This window comes from Vulpes vulpes, chromosome 4 (genome assembly GCF_048418805.1).
Source record: "Vulpes vulpes isolate BD-2025 chromosome 4, VulVul3, whole genome shotgun sequence".
Classification (NCBI taxonomy): Eukaryota; Metazoa; Chordata; class Mammalia; order Carnivora; family Canidae; genus Vulpes; species Vulpes vulpes.
In genome coordinates, this window is record NC_132783.1 from 96105572 (window position 1) to 96117872 (window position 12301).

Below are 12301 nucleotides of genomic sequence, written 5' to 3' on the forward strand. Positions count from 1 at the left end.
TAGTGCCACCTTCAGCCCAGGGTGTGATCCTGGAGACCTTGGAGTCCCACATTGGGCTCCCTGCATGGAGCCTGCTTCTCCCTCTGCCCGTGTCTCTGCCTCTCTCTCTCTCTCTCTCTCTCTCTCTGTGTCTCTCATAAATAAATAAATAAAATCTTAAAAAAAAAGTATAAAACAGCTCAAGTTATTAATCTGCCAGACTTCTAATGGCATCTTTCCTGTTGAACTCAAAGTAGAACACAAACTTCCTTAAAGGTTTTGCCTGGCCTGGTCCCCACCTATCTATCTGATGGTATTATTCCATCACTTAACCTGTTGCTTACTCCACACCAGTCATAGCATTTTTTTCATTCCTTAAATATGTACCTCTCATTCTTAGCCAGAGGCCTCAGCTCTGTGCTTTCAGGCTTTCATACAAATGTGTTCTCACAGAAGGCTGGTCTGCCCACATTCCCTAAAATAGCCCCTTCTCTTCCGAAGTTACACTCTAGATGATTACCTTGCTTTATTTTTGATAAGACTTGCTCGTATTCAAAACATCTTATTTAATTTGTCATTTCTCTCACAAGAATATAATCTCCATGAAAGCAAGTGCTATGTCGATTGTGTTTTCCTCTGAAACTGCGGGGCTGGGAAAAGAAAGCGAGTCAGGGAGAATGACACTTTCTCCACTCTGTTTTCTGTGTCATCTAGCTCTCGTGTCAGTGCCATGCATAGCATCTTAAAAGTCGTGGCGTTCTGTGATGTGCTGAATGGGTAGGTAGACAATTCCAACATTACCAATTTCATGCCTGGCTTATTTTCCTGTTTTTATTGATATTCTTAACATCCCAGCTGTCATTATTTCAGCAAATCAACTCATATTAATTTTTTGAGGGGCAAAAGAAGGAAAGCTGGTATTTCTTGAACTTTTATGATAATCTCATTACATCCTCAAAACAGCCATTTGAAGGGAAATGTGATCACCCCCAGATTACAGATGAAGAAACAGGGACAGGGAGAGGTAAGTATGGTATGTGCTCATCAACATAGTTCAGATTGCATAAAGATTATTCTAATGATGCCAGTTCAAGCCTCAGTCAGAATAGTCTACAGAAATCATGGCATATGCAATTGAGGCATTTAGCAGAGGGTGGCTTTGAGGAAGAGAACTTGGATTCTAGGCCTGATCTTACCTGTCACCAACTTTGTGACATGGGGCAAGCCACGTGAGGCCAAATTTACTCGTCTGTAAAGTGAGAACAAAATAGAATCTATTTTTTAGGATTATTGACAGGATTAAATGGTCACATGCCAGTGAAGTGCTTGCACATTGCACATAAGAAGCTCGGCGAATGTTGGCTGCTAGTATCAGTGTTGTTGTTTTATATAGTAATTCAGTTTGCTCCTTCAAGATGTTGCTGAGGAGATGCACTAGGAGATAAGGTGCTTAGAGGGAACTGATGGAGAGCTTGCAGTTGCACGTAGAATCCTTCAAACCAGAGCTTTGGAGAGTGATCCTCTTCTGATGTGGAAGAACATTGTCAGCATGTCTCCAACCCTTGTAAAGAGAAGTCCAGAGAAGTGAGGCGACTGTCTAAGGTCTCAGAATGTAGATTCAAACCAAAACCCCCTTGACTCTTGAGAGTTGGCACAATGCAAGTCATGAATGTGCTTGGTCGCTTTCCCTGGGTTCAGAAATCATAGCCCCTCCCCTCTCCATTGTGTCCGCCCGCAAGGATAGAGAAAATCCACAGATAATCCCTAAACCTCATTTGAGGCTAATCATCACATCCATTTATCTCCCTACCAAGCTGCTTATCGCAGCGGTGGACAAGAGGTCCAGCTGATCAGGGTCAGTAGCTTCTCTGGGCGCTGCCTGGTTGGGGGTAGAAAATGTTCTAATGATTGGGTGGGAAGCAGGGTCCTACAGAGCAAACAGCAGATGACCGACACTGACTCTCTATCTAGAGGTGATATCCAGGGGCGGAGGACAACAATACCCATAGCTCTCTGGGGTACTGAGAAACAAGTACTTGGTGAGCATTTCTACAGTCTCAGAGGCCAGACAGGAAGGACTCTCTGGGACTCAGTTTCCCTATCTGCAACAATGGAGATAAAGACATCTGTGTTGCAGTGGTATCCTGAACACTCAGGCAGCAGGGTGTTCAAAGGGGTTATTTGTATCTCAATGTCAGCTAAGGCCACAGAAGCCAGAAACAAAATATAGGTGCCAAGTACCCTTAGGTAAAGTGAGGCTGTATTCTGAAACCCATGAAGGACATACTTATCAATTTTGAGGTAAGCTTGACCAGCCCTGAGAGCATAAAAAGTTGACGTTAAGGAGAGAGGGTTTCTTTGAAGTTACTGGTGTTCTGGATATCAACCCCAGCCTCCCACTGTCGTGGGGGAGGAGGAGGAGGAACACCTTAAGAATGAGAAGGGCTCTGAGGACATTCCCCTGGAAAACCTCATCTGAGTCTTCTGACATTGGGGGGCACCTAGGCTGATGTCACCCATGCCTGGAAAACTCTAAAGGTAAAAGAATATGGCTGGTTGGTTGTGTTGATAGCATTCATTATTTCACAAATATTTGTTGAACGAACACCTGCTACATGCCAAGAACAGTTCCAGATACTTAGAATTCATCAATGGACAAAACCAGATAAGATCCCTGAATTTGAGGTGCTTACCCCCTTTTGGAAAGGGAAACACACAATACAATATAAATGTGTAAGACATTTGTTGTGATAATTATTATGGAAACAGTTGAAACAGAGACGGGATTGGTAAGTGCTGGGGATGTTAATACTGTTTCTGAAGGGTCAGAGATAGACCTCACGATAAGGGGATGTTTAAGAGAAAGTTGAAGGAAGCTGAGTGAATGAGGGGAAAGTGGTTGTAGGGGAGGCCAGAGAAACAGGTAGGGGAGCTTGACTGCTATGGCGAGGACTTTGGGCTTTAGTAGATATCTAATAAACATTGGTTGAAGAGAGTCCAAGAGGAAAGGACTTGGAATCCAATGGAGCTGGCTTGGATACAACTGGGGAATCTGCCCAATGGGAAACAATAGTCCTGTCACAGAGCCTTAGATCAGGCTGTGTCATCCCCTGGTCTCACAGATGGTAGAATTCAGGATTTCCAGAACTATGAACATCATAAAATAGGCTGTCCTGGTGGGCCAATTTGTGTACAGAGTCAGGGATCAAGAACTGGGGCTCAGACCATGTTTTACCGTTTGGGGGCAGCTTTGAATGTGTTTTTCTAGAAGTCAGTGGCATTGTCATGAAGAAATATAGGATTTAGGAGTTTGAGTCATATCTCTGCTACTGACCAGTTAGTTATGTGTTCTTGGCCTGAATCTCAGTTTGCTTATCTGGACATCAGGGTTACTAATATTTAGCTTTCAGAGAAAATGTGAGGCTCCAAGGAGGTAATGGATGGAAAGGAATTTGGCAAATTGTGAAAAGGTGTGCAGACACATATATATTTTTAAAAGATTTTATTTATTTATTCATGAGACACAGAGAGACAGAGACACAGGCAGAGGGAGAAGCAGGCCCCATGCAAGGAGCCTGACATGGGACTCGATCCCGGGTCCCCAGGATCATGCCCTGGACCGAAGACTACGCTAAACTGCTGAGCCACGCGGGCTGCCCCAGACACATATTGTTATTGCCATCTTGGGGGCAGTTAAGTACCTTAACATGCCTGCCATCATGGAAGGATGTGGGACTTGTGGTCTGGAGTTAATTTTCAGCCTTCCAACATCCATGTCTGCCTTCCTAAGAGTCGCTTGCATTTCTCATCCATGTGGCTTAGTTGGCATTAACTCCAACCCAAAGAGTGGGCCCAACTATCTTAAACCAGACAGTGTCTCTCACCAGTCTGCCCACAGAGATTACATGAGGATCAGCCAATGACATAATCCAAGTCAACAAATTATTAGGGCCAATTAGACTCAATTATTTTATTTTTTTTAAAGATTTTATTTATTTATTTGAGAGAGAGTAAGAGGGAGCATAAGCAGGGGGAGTGGCAGGCAGGAGAGAAGAAGCAGTCTCCCCGCAGAGCAGTGACCCCACTCAGGACTCAATCCCAAGACCCTGGGATCATGACCTGAGCTGAAAGCAGACACCCAACTGACTAAGCCACCCAGGCGCCCCAATTCCTGGAATATTTTAAAGCAAGTCCCAAATATCTTCACATTTGACTTATTAGTATGTCTTAACCAATAAAGACTTTTTCTTCCTTTTATTTTTTTTAAAGATTTTATTTATTCATGAGAGAGAGAGAGAAACAGAAAGAGAGAGGCAGAGACACAGGCAGAGGAAGAAGCAGGTTCCATGCAAGGAGCCCAACATGGGACTCGATCCAGGGACTCTAGGATCATACCCTGGGCCAAAGGCAGGCACTAAACCACTGAGCCACCCAGGGATCCCTTTTTCTTCCTTTTAAATATAACCATAATGCCATTATCACAACTGATTGAATAATAATAATTTTATAAAGTTTCTTTTTTTGACAATAGCAGACTGAAACATTGGCTAGGGATTCCAAATAAAACAGTGGTAGTTAGGAAGCCCACAAAGAAATGCTGATGTAGTGTTGGTTGTTCTTAGATGCTACCATTACAAATTATATTGTAAGAGTATTAATTCACATGAGGAAAAGTTCAAAGTGAGTGTGTATAGTCAACATTTTGTTAAGTATAAGCTATGTGTATATCTAAGACAAATGTCACATTGTATGTCAACTATACTTAAATTTAAAAAGCATAAATTATATATGACATTTTTATGTATAAACATACATACATATAACCAATCTTTCTTTTTATTTTATTTTATTTATTATTTTTTTAAAAGATCTGTTTATTTATTCATGAGAGACACAGACTGAGAAAGAGAGAAGCAGAGACATAGGCAGAGGGAGAAGCAGGCTCCTTGTAGGGAGCCGGATATGGGACTTGATTCCGGATCACAGGATCATGACCTGAGCCTAAGGCAAGCACCCAACCACTGAGCCACCCAGGCGTCCCAACCAATCTTTCTCTATATCTAGCACATATAGATATAAACATATAGATTCTTTTTAAAAGGTTTAAAAAACAGGGACGCCTGGGTGGCTCAGCGGTTTAGTGCCTGCCTTTGGCCCAGGGTGTGATCCTGGAGTCCTGGGATTGAGTCCCACATCAGGCTTCCTGCAAGGATCCTGCTTCTCCCTCTGTCTGTGTCTCTGCCTCTCTCTTTCTCTCTCTCTCTCTCTCTCTGTCTGTGTCTCTCATGAATAAATAAATAAAATCTTTAAAAAAAGGTTGAAAAAACATACTAATATACCAGGATTGTCTGAAATGTGGGACAAAGTTTATATTTTGCTTTTTATCCCTTTATGCTTTTCAGGGTATGTGTGCGTGTATGCTGGAGGCTGGGGTTGAGGGGCAGAGAGTGCTGGGGGAAGGATCATGGCCTCTCTGATAAGACTGAATTAAGATAATGATAGCAACTCATTTCTGAGACTTGTAATGTGCTGTTGGCGAGTGGCTTTCTGTAAGCTTTGGAGATACTGACATATGTCCTGAGACCAAGAGAGGGGCCAGATTTAGAATGAGGAGAGGTAGGCAGAAAGGAGAGATGGAATGAAATTGAATTTTTGCTGGCATCAGTTGAGTGTCTGGGCCAAACCTTACCTGAAGTGAGGCCTGCCTCTGCCCTTTTCAGTTATGTGAGGTAACATATTCCTTTTATTGCTTAAACTGATTTGAGTTGGCTGTTCTGATATTTTCAACATAAGGAATTCTTACTGTCATATAGTGGCTTCTGAGCCCCAAAGTTTGGATGAAAAAAATGTTGGATTTGAAATTTCCTGATGTGGAGTCCCCTCTACAAGCTTCCTGCCCCAAGACGCAGCCCCAAAGCAGTGTGAGGTTTGTCAATCTCAGTTTTCTCTGAGAATGGATGGTTAACTGCTGCTTCTTTCTCTTGGTGATAAATGAGGCCAGTCTGGCAGAATGTCAGCATTATGAGCTGGTGTCAATGACTGAATAGAATCGGTCTTGGTTATTTCCTGGAAGAGGCTGATATAATCCAAGTATACATCTGGAATGAAGAGGAGAGCCGAGAACAGCAAAGAGAAGAGGGTGAAGATGAAAAACAAGGAGATGGAGATGCTGGAAAGGCACAGTGGGAGGTAGGAAGAGGTAGTTCAGGTGTGGTGGGGCTATGGAAAGAGGGAGTAGCCCTTGAGACCCTTTCTCAGTGGGTGCAAGTAGAGGCTTGGAATTTACTGTAGGAGGGGCAGTAAGGTTGGGGAACATTCCTTTCTTCTGGTGCTAAGGAAAAAGCAAAAGGATACCACATGAACATGTGATGGTCCAGATATACAGAAGGAAATCTTAGATTCCTAAGAATAATTGGGGATCAGAAAAAAATCCCACTCAATATAAATCACTTCAAGGAGGGATTATGATTCTGTCATAAATGCAAGTTTATAGCTTTGATTTGGACTTTGTCAAGAGTTTTGAAATAAAATTGATGATAACCTATATTTAACAAAACATAGATCATAATTGAAACTATGTACTGATTTTAAGGACAAACAGGACTTGAGTAAAGTATTTAATTTTTTTAGGGTATATTTTTTTCCAGTAAATTTGGACAGCTCATTACAACATTTGTTATTTTTCATTTGACTTTTGCAGCACATTTATCAAGAGGCTTCTTTTGAACAAATATTCATGGATTAAAAAAATTTCCCCAAGGGTGTCTCTTAATACTTTGATATCAAAACTATTCTCTTTTGAAGTGCCTTTGCATCCATTTACATGGTGTTCCAGTTACTTTTGCTACATAATAAGCCACTCCAAAACTTAAGCTGGTTCAATCAGAATTAATCTGTTAGAATTACACTAGGAATTCTGGAGACAAAGAGTTATATTCTTCCCTGCTGGCTATGAAGGTGGAAGCACATAGCCAGGGAGCTACTTGAATCTATCTTGGGAACACTAGGGAAACAGCCTTGGGATGAGATCAACATTGAGAAGACAAAGTTAACAGGGGGAAGAAACCAGATCCTTGGAGATGTTATTGAGCTGATAGATCTAGCTTTGTCTGAAGCCTAAACTATTTCTGGATTTTTTTTTTTTTTCTGTTCCCATCAGCCAATACATTTATTTTGTTCTGAAAAGTCAATTTGAGTGAGGTTCTCTGTTATTTGCAACCAAAAGTTTGCTGATAATACTCATCCAATACAGATAGGAACTTAGGATATAGGGCCAAGGATAAATTCCAGACATGAAAACATGTCCTAATGTCAGGGGCAGAAGTGTGGTACTCTGTGTGATGGGCTTTATAGAATGGATCTGGAGTTCTTTCAGACTTCCTGATTTTGTCCAGAATCAGAGAAGAACTGGGTTCAAAGAGTAATGGTCAGGGGCCTTGGCTATGAAGGATGAGGAATGTAAAGGCTGGGGTCTGATGCTGGGTGACAGCAGAGACGATGCCTGAGGCAGGTTGATCTCAGAATGCAGAGAAAGGATGAGGTCAGGGGCTGGGCTGGACAATTTCCAGGGGGCAGGCAAGCAGAGGAGCCTCAGGCCCTCAGAGACCCCACCTGAGTGCCAAGAGTCTTCTTCTAGGCACAGAATGGTTATGGAAGACGGCACATGGGAGCAGTGACTCACAGGAACACAGAGGTGAGATTTATTCCTGAATGATGATGAGGATGATGATGACAGTGGTGTTCATAATGCTTAGGATGTTGTTCTCACATGCCCCGTATCCATTCCCCTTTTTATCTGTAATAGCATCTGGATTTTCCTTTAGCTAATTCTTTCTTCACACTCAGTCCTTGTTATCTGGGTGGGGGTGAGCCAAACTGGAATCCAGGATTCTAAACACAGACACGTGGTCCAGCTTGGCCAGCAGAATAGGGTATCTCCCTGACTGCAGTGAATGGTTGTGGGGTGGACGTTTAACCTAAAAGGTGCCCAGGAGAGCCCACTTAGAGGCAGTCTTAGAGGTAGACCATTGGTAAAGAAGCACTCTCTTCTTGCTGAGGTAGAATGTAAGCCTAAGGCTGCTTCAAAGGAAGATTCACCTGAAAAGAAAGCAATTCTGGGGGACAGGAGAAGAGAGTGGGAGGGGGGCAGATTTCTTTCTTTCTTTTTTCTTTCTTTCTTTCTTTCTTTCTTTCTTTCTTTCTTTCTTTCTTTCTTTTTCTTTCTTTCTTTTTTTTAAAATTCTATTTATTCATGAGAGACACACACACAGAGAGAGAGAGAGAGAGAGAGAGAGTCAGAGACACAGGCAGAGGGAGAAGCAGGCTCCATGCAGGGAGCCTGATGTGGGACTTGATCCCACGACCGTGGGTTCACGACCCGAGCTGAAGGCAGATGCTCAACCACTGAGCCACCCAGGCGTCCCAGAGGGGTATATTTCTGATGATGTTTGAACACCTGGTTTCTGAAGTTAGATTCACTTGTAGCTTTTTCAGCCACATTCGAACCAATAAACACCCTCTTATTTTTCCCCTTAAGCTGGGGTTCAATGAATGTCGTTCTCAATCAAAAAGGTCCTGATCATCTATCTCCTACACAGTTCTTACAACAAACCCTTGAGGTAGGTCAATTCATGATTGCCCTTGTACAGATAAGTAAACTGAGGTTCAGAGTGAAAAGTGGCTGCTGCAACCCACACAGCTGGCAGAGGGCCAACCTCGCTGGAAATCAAGCCTTTCTCTGGTTCCGGGTTCAGTGAGTTGCACATTCTATGCCCTGGATGAGTTCCACATTTCTTGCCAGCTCTCAGATCCTCTCTGTCCTCCTTGCCCTGGAGTTGGACAGGTGCCGGGTCGGGGGGCAGCAGGTAGAGGACCAGCTGCTGCCTGGGTCAGGAGCCCAGCATGTTCTCAAGGACACAGATGGGCTGGCAGCCTTGTGCCTGGGCAGGGAGCCTGAGGCGGGGGTGGACACTGGTTCCTGGAGAAAAGCTCATTCAAGACTCACTGATGCCCGGTACTGGGCTCTAAGCCCCCAGGGCGCAGGTTTGGCGCGACTTTTCTCTCTGTGCCCAGTGCCCAGCGTGGAATGTCTGTTTCACTCAGCTCTTCAGAGCGTTCCTACGCAACTGGGGGGAATCCCCCCTTTGGTGATCATGACCAGCTGCTTGGGGATGGTGGGGGAGAAGCATGGCAAACTCTGGAAGCTCCTAAATGCCCAGCACTTATCACAGGCCTGTGCACCCAGGAGAGCCCTGGAAAAGTTTTGTCGAAGGAAGATCAAGAAATATCTGTCTCTCAAATCCCTTGGAGTCATCAGACCTTCTGCTCTAGAACTGTAATTCTTTGATTTCTGTAGGACTAATAAAATAACATGTGGTATTGTGTAAATTACACATAAGATACCATGGCTAGGTCTGGCTAGCAGCATTTACTGAACACCTGCTATGTGTCAGGCACTAGCCTGCTGCTTCCCTGCACTGTCTGGTTGGATTCCCAGCAGTATGAAGAACGTGTTTTTATTTATTTCCACTTCACAGATAAAGAAACAGAGGCTCTTAGATGTTAAATCTCACATCCAAAGCCACCCAGAACTCATACCAGCAGAGTTAGAATTTCTGCCCAGATCGGGGTGATCTCAAAGCCGTGGCTTTTTCCACTCCACCTGTGGTGCTGCCAGTTATTGACCTGAGTAAGAGCAATCAGACATCCTCGAGGCAGGAGATGCTTTTCACCTGATTCCAGCAGCTAGAACAGCCCCATTTCCAAGATGCCATCCCCTCCATAAGTCTGAATGTCTCTGGTCTCCTGGAATCCTCCTTCTGGCTGCCTCTCAAACAACGTAAACTCAAATGGCCCACACTGAGGACTTCACCTGCCTGGCCCCACGCCTGCTCGCATGCCTGTCTTTCCTGGCTCACTGCGTGGGGCCAAGACACAAACCTCAGCATTATCAGGGACCTCCTCTTCCTTTCTCCTCGTGTCCAACTCCACTGTGAGGTCTAGTTACCCATCCCATCCCCGCCGTGGCTCTCCATAATAGTGTAGGGCACATGACGTCTGGCCCAGGTACCTGACTGCAGCAGTCTCCTCCGTGTCTCCCTACACCCGTTCTCTATGTCATAGACTGTCCGAGTGACCTTTCCATTCAACCTCAACCACTCCTCTTTGCCTATAGGATAAAGTCAGAATGCCTTTGCCCCATGTCCAAGATCTTCAGAGATCTGGGCCCTCCTCTCTCGCTGTCCCTTCATGGCATATGTTCTTACAACTTCCTGCCACCAGTACAAGATACGAGACAAGAGCTGAGAGTCCTGGAATCGAGAGAAGAGAGACAGAGCTGTGACAACGAGCTATCCCTTTCTGGCATGGCAACCCTGCCCACTAGTAAAAATAGTCTGTTCAGTGTCCTAGGGTCTTGTTAGCTGGTGCCTGCCTTCCTTTTGGAAGAACAAGAAGGGGGATGAGGAGCAGGCTAGAGTATGGACACCGTGGGAGGGGGCTCAGAAATAGAAAATTGTCTCTATGTGGACTCCACTTACCTGCCTGTCCCAATACATGACTCTTTTCCTTACTCCCTAATGCAGATAGCAGGTGGAAGACAAAGGATGACAGGTTACTCTCCAGTCAAGGTGACACAAGTTTTTATGCCCTGCCACCTCTGTCACAGTGTATAGCCATCAGTTATATTTGTTACCTTGCAAGAACTCATTTTTATGGAGGATTTCCAAAGCATTCAACTGAGCTTCCATCAGAACAACCTTCTCTTTTTCATGCTCATGTTTCATCAGTTCTCATCATATTCAACTAAATAACGTGATTACAATAATGAGTTCAAGACACGTGACATATAAGAGAAGAAAGTTCTATTTCTCTGAGAACTGAGTCGAATGCTTTGAAGACACTCCATAAAGGTCAGTGGTAAAAAAAAATTCTGTCCAATTATGTGTGGATGAAAGATTTGTAAAGTATTAAGAAAATAAGCATAAAAATCCAGAAGGATTCTGCACTGAGGCTGCTTTTTCTTGTTCTGCTTTGAGGATGCCTGAAGTGTCAAGGTTAGATGTCTTATGGCTATGGTTTATGGAAAAAAAGAGAAAGCAGAATTCCATCCACAGATCCATTCTTAAAGCCCGCGGAGTCTTCACCTAAATAGTGTTCAGATACACGCACACTTATATGCTCTATATTAGAATGTGATGTTTAGGCAGTGCTATGTTCTGAGTATCTGTGTCCCCACCAAATTCGTATGTTCAAATCCTAAAAGCCAATGTGCTGGTATTAGAAGATGCTGCCTTTGGGGGGAAGTTAAATCATGAGGGTGGTGCCCTCATGAAGGGGATTTATATTCTTAACAAGGGGACCCCAGAGAGCTCCTTTGCCCCTTCCACCACAGGAGGACACAGCAAGAAGGTGCTGGCTATGAATCAGGAAGTAGGCCCTCACCAGGATGTGACATTGCTGCCACCCTGATCTTGGACTTTCCAGCTTCCAGAACTGGAAGAAATAAATTTTTGTTATTTGTAAGCTACCCAGTCTGTGGTATTTTGTTATAGCAGCCTGGATGGGCCAAGACAGAAATGGGCCGTATATATTTTATTATTGAAATAACTTCTTACTTTAACTGACTCTTTAAAAAAAAAGATTTTATTTATTTATTTGAGAGAGAGCATGAGCACAAGTGGGGGAAGAGGGTGAAGGGCAGAGGGAGAGGGAGAAGCAGATGTCCCACTGAGCTGGGAACTTGAAGTGGAACTTGATCCCAGGACCCTGGATCATGACCTGAGCTGAAGGCAGATGCTTAACCAACTGAGCCACTCACTTGTTCCCTTTTTAAATTAACCAGTCAGCCCCAACAGTATGTACTTTATTCAATTATAATCACCATACAAGGTGCAGAGTAGGGCAACAGTTTTGTTCAGGGAGCCTGGGAGTGGGGAGACCAGGTTATGCTTACAGACACAGATATGCAGAGACAGAGAGGGAAGCAGAAGCATATATATATATATATATATATATATGTATATATATATACATATATATATATACATAATCACCATCCTTCCATATTTAGCTCAGGAGGATTCTCTCTGCAATTTTTCCTGGCCCTCCCCCAGGCGAAGTCATTCACTCTGGCATTTGTGTGTGTTCTTTTATTTCACTTTTCACATTGCGTGGTTCCTCCTCCTCCTCCTCCTCCTTCTTCTTTTTCTTCAAGTTTTGGACTCTCCCAACAGAGGTAAACTTGATGAAGTGGAAGGAGCCCAAGTTTTGAGACCAGACAGCCTTGGGTTTGAATATCCTATTTTGACTGTGTGGCCTTGGA

At 43.8% G+C, this 12301-nt stretch overlaps 2 protein-coding genes across 2 annotated transcripts in view; both read right to left on the reverse strand.

The window, feature by feature from the left end:
• The window catches only part of CPLX2 (complexin 2), a 203937-nt gene that overhangs the window by 89731 nt on the left and 101905 nt on the right, over positions 1 to 12301 (reverse strand). The gene's annotated exons all lie outside the window — the stretch shown is intronic.
• HRH2 (histamine receptor H2) overlaps positions 806 to 12301 on the reverse strand; it is a 113445-nt gene continuing 101949 nt past the window's right edge. Inside the window, exon 3 of the mRNA XM_072756555.1 lies at positions 806 to 1540. Coding sequence (XP_072612656.1) covers positions 1474 to 1540 — 67 coding nt within the window. The 3' untranslated portion in view covers positions 806 to 1473. The remainder of the gene's footprint in view (positions 1541 to 12301) is intronic.